A 14,557-nucleotide genomic window follows, 5' to 3' on the forward strand; every position below is an offset into this window, starting at 1 on the left:
TCAGTGAGTGGAATGGAAGATGCATCAAAACCCCAAACAATGGAAACACTAGTCTATCCTGAGTATAGACAATGGAAACACTAGTCTATCCTGAGTAAAGACAATGGAAACACTAGTATATCCTGAGTATAGACAATGGAAACACTAGTCTATCCTGAGTAAAGACAATGGAAACACTAGTATATCCTGAGTATAGACAATGGAAACACTAGTCTATCCTGAGTAAAGACAATGGAAACACTAGTATATCCTGAGTATAGACAATGGAAACACTAGTCTATCCTGAGTAAAGACAATGGAAACACTAGTATATCCTGAGTATAGACAATGGAAACACTAGTCTATCCTGAGTAAAGACAATGGAAACACTAGTATATCCTGAGTATAGACATGGAAACACTAGTATATCCTGAGTATAGACAATGGAAACACTAGTATATCCTGAGTATAGACAATGGAAACACTAGTCTATCCTGAGTAAAGACAATGCAAACACTAGTCTATAATGAGTAAAGACAATGGAAACACTAGTATATCATGACTAAAGAGGGAGTGGCAGCAATCATTATTTTCCTCTGTTATCATGTTCTACCTTCAACCTCCTCATCGGTCTGATCACTTCAATAGATGATAAAAAGGGAACGAATCTCAGGGAAACAAAGGGTATGGCAGGTCTTAATCAAATCAAAATCAAATCAAATGTATTTATGAAGCCCTTCTTACATCAGCTGATATCTCAAAGTGCTGTACAGAAACCCAGCCTAAAACCCCAAACAGCAAGCAATGTGTAGAAGCACGGTGGCTAGGAAAAACTCCCTAGAAAGGCCAGAACCTAGGAAGAAACCTAGAGAGGAACCAGGCTATGGGGGGTGGCCAGCCCTCTTCTGGCTGTGCCGGGTGGAGATTATAACAGAACATGGCCAAGATGTTCAAATGTTCATAGGTGACCAGCAGGGTCAAATAATAATAATCCCTTTTAGTTTTATTTAGAGTGTACAGTAGTTAGTTAGTGCCTCAACAGTAATGCCGAGGCTTATAGACATATATTCAAATAAAAATGACTATTCATATTATAACTATAGCAGCTAATATATGTTATTTTCAGGTAATAAAATATTCAGCTATGATTGCTGTCCCCCAATAACAAAAATCAAAGGTGAGCTCTTCAAGTCGTCAAACGCTGTGGCCACGCCCACAGAAAGCAGTTTTTTTTGACGTGTTCTCCATATCGGCCAATAGAAAGCGAGGCATTGTTTCGGTGCAGAATTTGAACAGAGTCGCAGACGGCAAACGACGCTTGGACACAGATAACAATCTTTCACTTGTTGTATTGTGTTAAAAGAGACGTATTTAGTTAAGGCAACACGGGTAAAAATTTTCGGTGGAACGTAACCATGAGGAGGAGGTTAGTCCCCCAAAATTGTGTGTGGGTTGCTGTGTTTGGATGCTGTTCTTGCTTGTTGTTAACTTTAGCTAGCTAACTAATAATGAGAGATAGCTAACATAGCATACTAAGCAACGTTAAAAAAATGAGTATTGGCACACAATGCTGCAGTAGCTAACGTTACCTGTCGGTAATAACTAACATTAGTTACGCTAACGTTACTACTGTAGTACCTAACTAGATAGCTTTATCTGGCTAGCTAAATTGGGCTACACGACTGGCTAGCTAACTAACCGTTTGGTGATCGCCTTCGCTTGATATTAAAATGATAAGCTGCCATAACTAGCTAGCTGACGTTACTGTAAAGTATGTAAAGAGGAGCTAACGTTAGCTAAACATGTTTTTAAATACAGTGACTAGTTTAACTAGATGGATTGTTTTGGCAACTCAATAACGTAGTCGACTAACCTGTTTAGCCTGCCAAGAGGAATGTCAATCAACCAGCTACTGATCAGACAAAATGTCCATGACACTACAGTAGCTACGTGGCATCTGACACTTTCGAGAACCTACTCAGCTCAGTTACTCTGTTGATCAACAACAAGCTGTGCAATGCACACACAATAGTCCATAATAATCCATTGAGAGTGTGAATCTGATCTGCACTATTTCCTGTAGTTGCAGGCTGCAGTATTCATAACACATTTATGTGACATGCTTTCACATGCTTAAAATTTTCCTCGACAGTGAAGTCCATGCTGCAGAATCTGTAGCATGTCTGAATCAAGCTCTGAACAGGTTGAAGGACATCTGGGAAGAAATAGGCATTCCAGAGGACCAGCGACTACAGAGGACTGATGTAGTCAAGAAACATATCAAAGTGAGTTTGGGTTCATTCCAAAAGATGATTAAGGTAGTTTGCTAGCCTGCTACCAGATCTGTTTGTGCTGTCTTGTGGCTTACTAAACTCCCTTGGTCATTGTCACAACAATGCATGGCAATGAACATAGTAGTTGACAAATGGCAAGAAGGTACAAAATGAGCTGGAGCCAGGATGATAATTCACTTATTAACCAGTGGAATGTATTTTGACCTGTGTGTGTGTTCTATTCTACTAGGGCTTGCTGGACATGATGATCACTGAGGAGGACAGTTTAAGGAAGAGATTGATGAGCAGCATAGAGTCCTGTCGCAAAGAGCTGGACGTTCTGTGCACTGAGCTTCAACTATCCCCCTTTGAGGTCCACTTCTCTCTTGACTTGAGTTAAGCTTATTACTTATAGGTACTAATGGAGCAATGAGCCTAAGGATTGCATCTCCAGATTTTTGTATTTTGAGGCAACAAACTTGTGAAACATATGTGTTTTTCTGTCTTTAGAATCCAAATTGGAACACGCAATATTGTTACAGTAAAGATATTTTACTTGTATCTTTTGCTTTGTGACCTGGATTTTTTTAAACTATAGAAATGAAGCTAGCTTTATTACCTAAAATATTTTTAATTGTGCTCCTGAATTTCTTTGTGTGTGCCTACATCTTCCAAATTAGGCTCACGTGTGCTCCTTGTAGAAAAGCTCAGTGTAGAGCCATGTGTTACTTCATTATCCTAATGTTTCATCTTGTTAATGTTCCTTTTCAACCATCTTGATGTGTCTATAGGAGGACGAGGGGAGGACGATGCTGCAGCTGGAGAAGGACATTCGGTCACGGCTGGAGGTGATGATGAAACAGAAGAGTCAGAGAGTTAAGGAGCTGAAGACTCTGTACAAGCAGGACCGGGAGCTGTGTGACATCATGTGTTCAGTTCCCTTCTGTATCGACATGGACACTGTCCCTTCCCTGGAGCAGCTGGACCGCTACCACTCCTACCTGAACGATCTTACTAAAGAGAAGGTATGTCTGCATCTTCCTTCATGGTGTTCATACATATCCATTGGGGGGGGGGTTCGTGGCAGGTAGCCTAGTGGTTAATGGCGTTGGGCCAGTAAACGAAAGGTCGCTGGTTTGAATTCCCGAGCTGACTAGGTGAAAAATCTGTCTGTGTTTTTGAGCAAGGCACTTAACCATAATTGCTCCTGTAAGTCGCTCTGGATAAGAGCGTCTGCTAAATGACTAAAATATAAATGTAAAATTTGTGTATGATAAATGTATGATGTACAATAGACATAGGAAAGTGGGCATGTCACTTAAGCACAGCAAACCCAATATACACAGATTTATTTTAGATTAATTTGAGAATTGCAGCGCTGTATGTTTGAAGAGGCATGAAGTGATACAATTCGGATGTATATTTAATAGTGCTGAGCGATTAACCAACATTTATGTAATTATTTGTTTTTTAAACAACAAATTGACTGACATGGATTCAATTATTTGAAATCCATTTCGTTATATTTTTTTCTATGAGTTTAAAGTTTTTCTTGGTTGGCATGGTTACAAATGGTCCTCGGTTGTGAGACCGGTTGGACGTACTGCCAAATTCTCTAAAATGATGTTGGAGGTGGCTTATGGTAGAGAAATTAACATAAAATTATCTGGCAACAGCTCTGGTGGACATTACTGCAGTCAGCATGCCAATTGCGCGCTCCCTCAACTTTAGACATCTGTGGCGTTGTGTGACATAACTGAACATGTTAAGAGTGACCTTTTATTGTCCCCAGCACAAGGTGCACCTGTGTAATGATCATGCTATTTAATCAGCTTCTTGATATGCCACACCTGTCAGGTGGATGGATTATCTTGGCAAAGGAGAAATGCTCACAAACAGGGATGTAAATACATTTGCGCACAAAATTTGAGAGAAATAAGATTTTTGTGCATATGGAACATTTCTGGGATCTTGAAACACGTGACCAACACTTTAAATGTGCGTTTTATATGTTCATTCAGACAATCTTTGTAAGTTGAGATTTATGCTCTCCATTGTATGTTCCAGGATCGTCGCCACGGTGAGTTTGTGGGTATCAAGCGTCAGATCATTGTGTGTATGGAGGAGCTGGACCAGTTGCCAGACACCAGCTTTGAGAGGGACGTGGTGTGTGAGGACGACGAGGCCTTCTGTCTGTCCAGCGACAACATCACAGCTCTCCAACTGCTGCTGGGACAGGTGAGACCTGGGAATACAGCGCTTTCATGTACATTCACCATTTTCTATAATTTTGTGTCAGAATTCTTCATTTTATTTAAAGATGTGCCATATTGAGTAAAGTGTCCCCAACCAATTTGTGTTTTTTTGTTTGTTTATTTGCAACTTATTTTGTACATAATTTTGATGCTACCGTTTCTTATGACCAAAATAACTTCTGGACATCAGGACTGCGATTACTCACCTCGAACTGGCAGAATCAGAGGGCGGGCTGCCTTCTGAGAATTCGTAGGCAATCGAATAAACCCCCACTTCCTTCCATTCTGCTAGCAAATGTGCAATCTTTGGACAATAAAATCGATGAACTACGCCGGAGATTAAACTACCAACGGTAGAAACTGTAATATCTTATGCTTCACGGAGTCGTGCCTGAATGACGACACTATCAACATACAGCTGGCTGGTTATACGCTGTACCGGCAAGATGGAACAGCGGCATCTGGTAAGACGAGGGGATCCTCAACACGGCCCCTCAGGGGTGCGTTCTCAGTCCCCTCCTGTACTCCCTGTTCATTCATGACTGGACGGCCAGGCACGACTCCAACACCATCATATAAGTTTGCCGATGACACAAGTGGTAGGCCTGATCAACGACGAGACAGCCTATAGGCAGGAGGTCAGAGACCTGGCCGTGTGGTGCCAGGACAACAACCTTTCCCTCAACGTGATCAAGACAAAGGAGATGATTGTGTACTACAGGAAAAGGAGGAATGAGCACACCCCCATTCTCATCGACGGGCCTGCAGTGGAGCAGGTTGAGAGCTTCAAGTTCCTTGGTGTCCATATCACCAACAAACTAACATGGTCTTAGCACACCAAGACAGTTGTGAAGAGGGCATGACTAAACCTATTCCCCCTCAGGAGACTGAAAAGATTTGGCATGGGTCCTCAGCTCCTCAAAATGTTCTACAGCTGCATCATCGAGAGCATCCTGATTGGTTGCATCACTGCCTGGTATGGTAACTGCTTGGTCTCCGTCCGCAAGGCACTACAGAGGGTAGTGCGAACGGCCCAGTACATCACTGGGGCCAAGCTTCCTGTCATCCAGGACCTCTATACCAGGCGGTGTCAGAGGAAGGCCCTGAAAATTGTCAGACTCCAGCCACCTAGTCATAGACTGTTCTCTCTACTACCGCACGGCAAGCGGTACCGGAGAGCCAAATCTAGGTCCAAGAGGCTTCTAAACTGCTTCTACCCCCAAGCCATAAGACTCCTGAACATCTAATCAAATGGCTACCCAGACTATTTCCATTGCCCCCCCCCTCCACTGTTTTACACCGCTGCTACTCTGTTGTTATCATCTATGCATAGTCACTTTAATAACTCTGCCTACACGTACATATTACCTCAACTAACCGGTGTTCCCTCACATTGACTCTGTACCGGTACCCCCCTGTATGTAGTCTCACTATTGTTATTTTACTGCTGCTCTTTAATTACTTGTTACTTTTATTTCTTATTCTTATCCGTATTTTTTAAAACTGCATTGTTGTTTAGGGGTTTGTAAGTAAGCATTTCACTGTAAGGTCTACACCTGCTGTATTCGGTGCATGTGACTAATAAAATTGTATATTGTAAGAGCAATTTCTGACTGTTTTTAGGCTTGCGTTGTTTTAGTTTAAACTTTCTCTTGGGGTGTTTTCATGTATTTCATACATCTACATAACAATCAGATAAATGTTTACAAATGTAACACAGGAGCCCATTTGTCCATCAAAACAACACCTGACCACACTTATTATGTTATTCTCAGCTGGAGGATCGCAAGACGGAGAACGAGCTAGTGTGTAGCTCCTACCGCACTAAGATCCAGGAGCTGTGGGAGAGGCTGCAGGTGCCCCAGGAGGAACGAGATGGCATGTCAGAACACATGGTCAAGTCCAGGAAGAAGAACATGGATGCTGTGAGTTTAACATACATTTAAGTTTGCCAAAAAATTCTACATTTTTTCCAGATATTCTGGTTGGAGGATTCTGGTTTTCCTGCTTATTCCCTCCTGATTTCAGGAATCTTCCAACCAGGATTTCTGGAAAACTAGGGAATTATGGGTAAGTTACTGGAATTTTGCAACCCTACATAATTCTTGTTTGGTAGGTCTGTAAAGTGGTGGAACCTCCAGCACTACGCTATACCTATCCAGACCCTTGTTAAAACATTTTAACATTTGCATTTGCAAGGACTGCCTTTTTAGAATGCCTATGACAAACCCTAGGTCCACGTTTATTTATCATGTGTAATGAATACGTTGGGAAATCTTACTCACCCGAGTGAATGTTCTGAATTGAACGAACCAGTAAGTTTTGTACCCCCCCCCCCCCCCCCCCCCCCCCCCCTCCCCCAGTTACAAGCTGAGTGCCATCGTCTGGAGCAGCTGAAGATCAAGAACATGAGGAATGAGATAGAAGACATCAGGGCTGAGGTGGCTCTGTTCTGGGAGAGGTGTTACTACAGCCTGGAGCAGAGACAAGCCTTCACGCCCTACTATGGTGGTCAGTTATTGTTTGTAAATACAGTATCGTAGTACATGTTCTGATTGGAATGTACTACTGGGTTTCTCATGAACAGTGTTCATTTGGTACGTCATCGAAACGTTTTGCAAATGAAAAATATGTTGTTTATTAGACAATAGTCCAGGTAGTCCCCACCTTGTTTGTCAGTTGTCTTCCATTTTGGTGACTAATGAACATGTGAACACAACCCTGGTTGTCCTCTACTGAGATTGATGGATAAATAACAGACCGGTACTTTATTCTCTCAGATGACTACACCGAGGAGATGCTGAACCTACACCAGGAGGAGCTCCTGAGTCTGAAGAAGCACTACGAGAACCACAGGGAGCTGTTTGAAGGAGTAACCAGGTGGCAAGAAAGCTGGACTCTGTTCCTACAACTGGAGGTGAGGAATATGAATTCAAATCTTGAATCTGTCTGTTTTGTGTATATTGTGACATCACCTTCCATCTGTCATCACGCTGATCCCCACCCTTCCCTTTTCCACTGACTCACGAGTATCAAGTGTGTTTCTCAAGTGACTGTATTTGTCAAAACATGGTTGAATTCTCCACAGAAAAAGGCGACGGATCCTTCTAGATTTAACAACCGAGGAGGGAACCTTCTTAAAGAGGAGAAGCAGAGGGCTGACCTGCAGAAAAGCCTGCCAAAGGTGAGGCTAAGTTGTGTTTTTCAGATTGTAATGTTAATTGATTATTTCTCTAGCCACAGGCTCTCTGACCTGAATAGCTGGCCTGTTTTTACTGTTTTTCTTTATGTAGCCTATATCTTTACAATTTATCTTGGTTCTATATTTCTATGTTTTTATTATGACACCTCAGGATCCATTAAAGAGGGGCACATTTAACTTGAAACATGTTCTCTCATGTATTCCAGTTGGAGAAGAGCCTGAAGACCCAGATAGACCTATGGGAGGAGGAGCAGTACAGAGAGTTCCTGGTTAACGGACAGCGGTTCCTCCAGTACGTTGAGGAGCAGTGGGAACTACTGCGGCTGGAGAAGGAGAGAGAGAAGAATGAGAGAGTAAGATGAGACAAACGGCCCTGTTTCAATGCTTTTAGATGAGACAAACGGCCCTGTTTCAATGCTTTTAGATGAGACAAACGGCCCTGTATCAATGCTTTTAGATGAGACAACTGGCCCTGTTTCAATGCTTTTAATGAGACAACTGGCCCTGTTTCAATGCTTTTAGATGAGACAAACGGCCCTGTTTCAATGCTTTTAGATGAGACAAACGGCCCTGTTTCAATGCTTTTAGATGAGACAAACGGCCCTGTTTCAATGCTTTTAGATGAGACAAACGGCCCTGTTTCAATGCTTTTAGATGAGACAAACGGCCCTGTTTCAATGCTTTTAGATGAGACAAACGGCCCTGTATCAATGCTTTTAGATGAGACAAACGGCCCTGTTTCAATGCTTTTAGATGAGACAAACGGCCCTGTTTCAATGCTTTTAGATGAGACAAACGGCCCTGTATCAATGCTTTTAGATGAGACAAACGGCCCTGTTTCAATGCTTTTAGATGAGACAAACGGCCCTGTTTCAATGCTTTTAGATGAGACAACTGGCCCTGTTTCAATGCTTTTAATGAGACAACTGGCCCTGTTTCAATACTTTTAGATGAGACAAACGGCCCTGTTTCAATGCTTTTAGATGAGACAAACGGCCCTGTTTCAATGCTTTTAGATGAGACAAACGGCCCTGTTTCAATGCTTTTAGATGAGACAAACGGCCCTGTTTCAATGCTTTTAGATGAGACAAACGGCCCTGTTTGGGCGCTTTTAGATGAGACAAACGGCCCTGTTTGGGCGCTTTTAGATGAGACAAACGGCCCTGTTTCAATGCTTTTAGAGGAGACAAACGGCCCTGTTTCAATGCTTTTAGATGAGACAAACGGCCCTGTTTCAATGCTTTTAGATGAGACAAATGGCCCTGTTTCAATGCTTTTAGATGAGACAAATGGCCCTGTTTCAATGCTTTTAGATGAGACAAATGGCCCTGTTTCAATGCTTTTAGATGAGACAAACGGGCCTGTTTCAATGCTTTTAGATGAGACAAACGGGCCTGTTTCAATGCTTTTAGATGAGACAAACGGGCCTGTTTCAATGCTTTTAGATGAGACAAACGGCCCTGTTTCAATGCTTTTAGATGAGACAAATGGCCCTGTTTCAATGCTTTTAGATGAGACAAACGGCCCTGTTTCAATGCTTTTAGATGAGACAAGCGGCCCTGTTTGGGCGCTTTTAATGTGCTTCCTTCCTCCTTTTTTGAGGCAATCACTGATCTCACTTGATTAGATAGACATTGATGAGATTGAAATCAAAGTCTCCTCGACACAGCTTTCCCCAATCGTGTCATAATAAGATCAGTGATTTATTCTAGGAAGGGGGAGGGTTGCGATTCAAACAGACATCTTAACTACGAAGGACTATTTCCAGTGTTTCCTAGTAAAGAGTGAATCTGGTTCAGATGAGAATACTGACTGTGATCTGTGAAATAAACAGCAACTGAAGAAGAACCAGCAGATCGAACAAGACATGCTATATGGTACTGCTCAACGAACCCCCTCCAAAAGACGCCTTGCAGAGACGCCTACGCCCGGCAAAGCAAGAAAGGTAAACCAGTTGATTCGACACCAATGGGGTTGTTTTTGTGATCAAATTAAAGCTAGTGTGTGGAGGGGGGGGGGGGTTAAGATACTCTTTGAAGAGGTAGGGTTTCAGATGTTTTTGGAAGATGGGAAGGGACTCTGCTGTCCTAACCTCAGGGGGAAGCTGGTTACACTTTTGGGGAGCCAAGACAGAGAAGCGCTTGGACTGGGCTGACTGGCCTCACGTAGGGGTGGATGGGAGGGCAAAGAGACCAGAACAGATTGATCGGTTTTGGGATGTAGGGTTTGAGAAGAGCCTGAAGGTAGTGAGGGGCAGTTCCTCCTCAACAACCGTAATGTCTAGTCTGGGTTGAAAACCACAACCTGGAATGTCTAGTCTGGGTTGAAAACCACAACCTGGAATGTCTAGTCTGGGTAAAAACGGAGCAATGTGTGTATTGTCGTTTTCTCCTTTCCCCAGCTGAATGCCACTAGCAGTATCTCCAGTTCTACTCCTAACAGCACCTTACGCTCTGCCTTCGGAGGAACCATGTGCCAGTCGCCAGTCCTCAGACCACCTATGTCTGCCAGCAGGGTTAGTACACACACAGTCCCCGGTCCTACGACTCTCAGCATGGTTAGTACACACACAGTCCTCAGACCACCTATGACTGCCAGCGTGGTTCGTACACACACGGTCCTCAGACCACCTATGACTGTCAGCATGGTTCGTACACACACGGTCCTCAGACCACCTATGACTGTCAGCATGGTTCGTACACACCCGGTCCTCAGACCACCTATGACTGTCAGCATGGTTCGTACACACCCGGTCCTCAGACCACCTATGACTGTCAGCATGGTTCGTACACACACGGTCCTCAGACCACCTATGACTGTCAGCATGGTTCGTACACACACGGTCCTCAGACCACCTATGACTGTCAGCATGGTTCGTACACACACGGTCCTCAGACCACCTATGACTGTCAGCATGGTTCGTACACACACGGTCCTCAGACCACCTATGACTGTCAGCATGGTTCGTACACACACGGTCCTCAGACCACCTATGACTGTCAGCATGGTTCGTACACACACGGTCCCCGGTCTTCAGACCACCTATGACTGTCAGCATGGTAGGATCCCCTTATGGTCATCACCGACAGTGTTTTGTTTTTCCTTGTCATCTCATAAGGATCCCGTCTCAATAACAGCCGTGTTGAGTCAGTTGAAGAGGGAAACATGAGACTCATACATGCTTAAAACAAGTAACAGACACTATTATAGCTGTCTGCTTACAGAGAACACTAACCCCCCCCCCCCCCCCCCCCTTATCCAGATTCCTCTGAGGACCCCTGGTCGTGTTGGAAGAACCCCCCGCACAGTGGAACGCAACAAGGAGAACATGTCCCGCCTGAACGGCACGGTTCTGAGCGGTGTGTTAAGAACCCCTGCCTCGCGCTGTAACATCACCGTTAACTCTGTGGCCAGCACCTATTCGGAATTTTCGGTAATTTCCCTAGGTCATCACCTATCGGCCAATCATAAACCCAGCAACACAATCCAGTCAGAGATGTATGTCTGTACAGTGAGAGAATTGCACCAGTCTTATACACTTAAAGGAAAGATTTGCCCATTTTCAATGTTATATTGTTTTTGTGCATCTCTGAGTTGATGTCCTATCGATTCCTTGGGTCGATTTCATGTGTATCTGAGTTATTGGCGTTCAAGCAGGCAGAAATCCGTCCTGTATTAACGTACCACAGTGATAAAGTCTCTCTCTCTCTACACTGGACGTTAATAGGAATACGACGTTTAGATCGTTAAAACGTCTATCATACATGTCAGATTTCATATTCTTTAATCGGGCTCCCGAGTGGCGTAGCTGTCTAATGTACTGCATCTCAGTACAAGAGGTGTCGCTACAGTCCCTGGTTCGAATCCAGGCTGTCACACATCCGGCCGTGATTGGGAGTCCCATAGTGCGGTGCACAGTTGGCCCAGCGTTGCCGGGGTAGGCCGTCATTGTAAATAAGAATTTGGTTCTTAACTGACTTGCCTAGTTAAATAAAAAAAATCTCAATGTGTAATTTTACAGAGGGTCTAGCACATTTTTCCTACTTGTTGCCGTTGCCAGAGATATCATTGAATAGAGGAGCGTATAACGCCCAACCCAGCAGACTGTCGGCCAATCGCGTTCACGTTGTCATGCTGTGTCACGTGGTTTGCTAAATTAATCGTCAACGCAATCTCAATGTCAGTGGCTAGAAATTTGCCTATTTTCCTCGAAAGTACATAATGTCACGATTCCAAAGCTATATATTACATATGTCAAGTTAATTATCTCACATCTCGGAAAAGATTTGTAACGTTGTACAACGTATAAATGCCGTTGTGAATGTTAGATTCCACTCTGAGGCACATCGATCTGCAGGTTGAACATGGTGAAATTGTAGACTCCTAAATTGATAGTGCTGTTTGTTTAGGTGGTTTTACAGCTAACTAGCTACATTACATGCTGATATTGTCTTTGGTATTAATGTGTGTAGCTACATTTGCTAGCTAGCCAGCCAGCCCATAGAGCATTGCATTGTAGATTTTGTTGTCGACTTTAGCTGCAACAGATTTCCAATGTTTCTACCAACCTTATTATAACGGCAAAATTAAACACTTGTTCACAAATTTTTTTATTAGTGGCTCAGCAGTCTAAGGCACTGCATCTCACTGCTAGAGGTGTTACTACAGACCCTGGTTTGATCCGGGGCTGTATCACAACCGGCCGTGATCGGGAGTCTCATAGGATGGCGCACAATTGTCCCAGCGTCGTCCGGGTTAGGGGAGGGTTTGGCCGGGGTAGGACTTCATTGTAGTTAAGAATTTGTTCTTAACTGACTTGCCTAGATAAATAAACGTTTGCCATTAAATTAGAAGAATATGTGGTTTTAGGTGAATTTTTCCTTTAAGTGAAAGCAAGCTGTCATGAATAGATAACAGGTTTTCTCTGACCGTCTAACTCTACATTCTATTTTAGAAGGATTTTGTCAACATTGAATCCACTGCCATTACCAGGTCTGTATGAATGGACATTTTTATTTAACGCCGTAACAATCAGTGAGGCTCACCATGCTAAGTTGCTAACCAAGGTTGCATGCTGAAGTTATGCCTACTTTTCAGCTTTGACTAACGGAGTGCAACCGAGAGCCTGGTCCGGTTCGGTTGGCCTAACCATCTTGTGAGGAACAATATTCAAAATCAAACGTACACTGTTGAACTGGGCTGTGTTGCTGGGTTTTCATGTTGACTTTTATCACAAGGTTTTTGGTTAAACTATTGTTATTCTGTGTCTTCTATCCTTCTTCACATTTTATAATAACCTTCTGGGTTTTTTTGCACACTGCATGGGAAGTTAAAGGGATGTTCCACTCAAAACAAATCTATATTTTTCCACTTACCTTCTTCAAGACAGATTTTCCTTCCTGTGTTTTGTCTTTGTGTAACGTACAGGACGTACCGCATGTAAGTTTTTGTATTAGTATCTTTATTCTCCTCCACAGCGAGATCTCTCAAAAGCTTCCAAATCTAACGTCAAGACAGGACATCTGAACTCGACTGGCACTCGTCTCTGAGCTGAAGGATCAGACGGAACCACACCTGTCCTTGAATCATCGGAGTTTCACGGTTTCTGTCCGGGTCCATTTAGTTCTGCATGTCCAGATGAAGGAAATCTTAACACCTACTGAATGTAACTGCAATGATATCAGAACAGAAACTTGCACTTCTCTCTGAGTCTCTCAGCTCAAATGTTCTTCTAGCTCTGCTGAGGTTTCACTTGTTGTCATTTCTGAGGGCTCTGAATTACTGCCGAAATCCTGACTCCTCCATCTCTCTGAGGGCTCTGAATTACTGCCGAAATCCTGACTCCTCCATCTCTCTGAGGGCTCTGAACTACTGCTGTGATCCTGACTCCTCCATCTCTCTGAGGGCTCTGAACTACTGCTGTGATCCTGACTCCTCCATCTCTCTGAGGGCTCTGAACTACTGCTGTGATCCTGACTCCTCCATCTCTCTGAGGGCTCTGAACTACTGCTGTGATCCTGACTCCTCCATCTCTCTGAGGGCTCTGAACTACTGCTGTGATCCTGACTCCTCCATCTCTCTGAGGGCTCTGAACTACTGCTGTGATCCTGACTCCTCCATCTCTCTGAGGGCTCTGAACTACTGCTGTGATCCTGACTCCTCCATCTCTCTGAGGGCTCTGAACTACTGCTGTGATCCTGACTCCTCCATCTCTCTGAGGGCTCTGAACTACTGCTGTGATCCTGACTCCTCCATCTCTCTGAGGGCTCTGAACTACTGCCGAAATCCTCCATCTCTCTGAGGGCTCTGAACTGGACTTTCTGGTCTTCCAGTTTTATCACTGTTTATTGTCTGTGTCCCATTTCTACATGGAGATGTCAACACCTACTGAATGTACTGAACTCTAAAATACTCTACTCATTTGTCAGAAGATTTGAATTATATTCTTCTCGATTTTTAAGCTTCTCTGATCTATGAGCTGAATGAAATGTTGGGAGGACTTGCTAGACCTATGGAAAAACAGTTTTCATTAAACTTTTAACATCCTCTCTATAACACTCAAATGATAAATTATCCATGTTGGTACTAGAGTACATTTTTGTACTTCATATTCTTATGGGGGCTTGTAGCAAATTATGATCATTCTGCCATATAAACATTGGCTTTACACTACAGTTAAACAATGATATTTTCAGTCACCTTTTCCATTTTTTGGGGGGAGGGTACCAATACATAGTCAAAAAGCAAAGGCATACTCCTTGACTGTTGGTGATTTGCAAACCGTAATTAAATGTTTCCAAATGAGCAGCTATTTCTGTTGTATTATTGTGAATGCAAGTGATAAAGTC

General features: G+C 43.3%; 1 protein-coding gene across 6 annotated transcripts; it reads left to right on the forward strand.

Moving 5' to 3' along the window:
• Nucleotides 1-1,243: 1,243 nt before the first annotated feature.
• On the forward strand, nucleotides 1,244-14,513 carry LOC129854895 (protein regulator of cytokinesis 1-like). 6 transcript variants are annotated; one of them, XM_055922027.1, is made up of 15 exons: nucleotides 1,244-1,405; nucleotides 2,132-2,264; nucleotides 2,503-2,625; nucleotides 3,044-3,277; nucleotides 4,320-4,490; nucleotides 6,283-6,432; nucleotides 6,871-7,018; nucleotides 7,288-7,424; nucleotides 7,596-7,691; nucleotides 7,916-8,062; nucleotides 9,544-9,654; nucleotides 10,111-10,224; nucleotides 10,972-11,142; nucleotides 12,664-12,701; nucleotides 13,187-14,513. In XM_055922027.1, the coding sequence occupies exons 1-15, from the start codon at nucleotides 1,395-1,397 to the stop codon at nucleotides 13,233-13,235; spliced, it is 1,833 nt and encodes a 610-aa protein (XP_055778002.1). In that variant the 5' UTR covers nucleotides 1,244-1,394; the 3' UTR covers nucleotides 13,236-14,513. The 6 variants fall into 6 exon arrangements, with proteins under 6 accessions (XP_055778002.1, XP_055778004.1, XP_055778005.1 ...); XM_055922030.1 differs by lacking the exon at nucleotides 1,244-1,405 and adding an exon at nucleotides 12,807-12,864 and having other exon boundaries at nucleotides 1,431-2,264; nucleotides 13,187-13,275; XM_055922029.1 differs by lacking the exon at nucleotides 12,664-12,701.
• The last annotated feature ends 44 nt before the right edge of the window (nucleotides 14,514-14,557 follow it).

The sequence above is a fragment of the Salvelinus fontinalis genome, chromosome 5, assembly GCF_029448725.1.
Source record: "Salvelinus fontinalis isolate EN_2023a chromosome 5, ASM2944872v1, whole genome shotgun sequence".
Lineage (NCBI taxonomy): Eukaryota > Metazoa > Chordata > Actinopteri > Salmoniformes > Salmonidae > Salvelinus > Salvelinus fontinalis.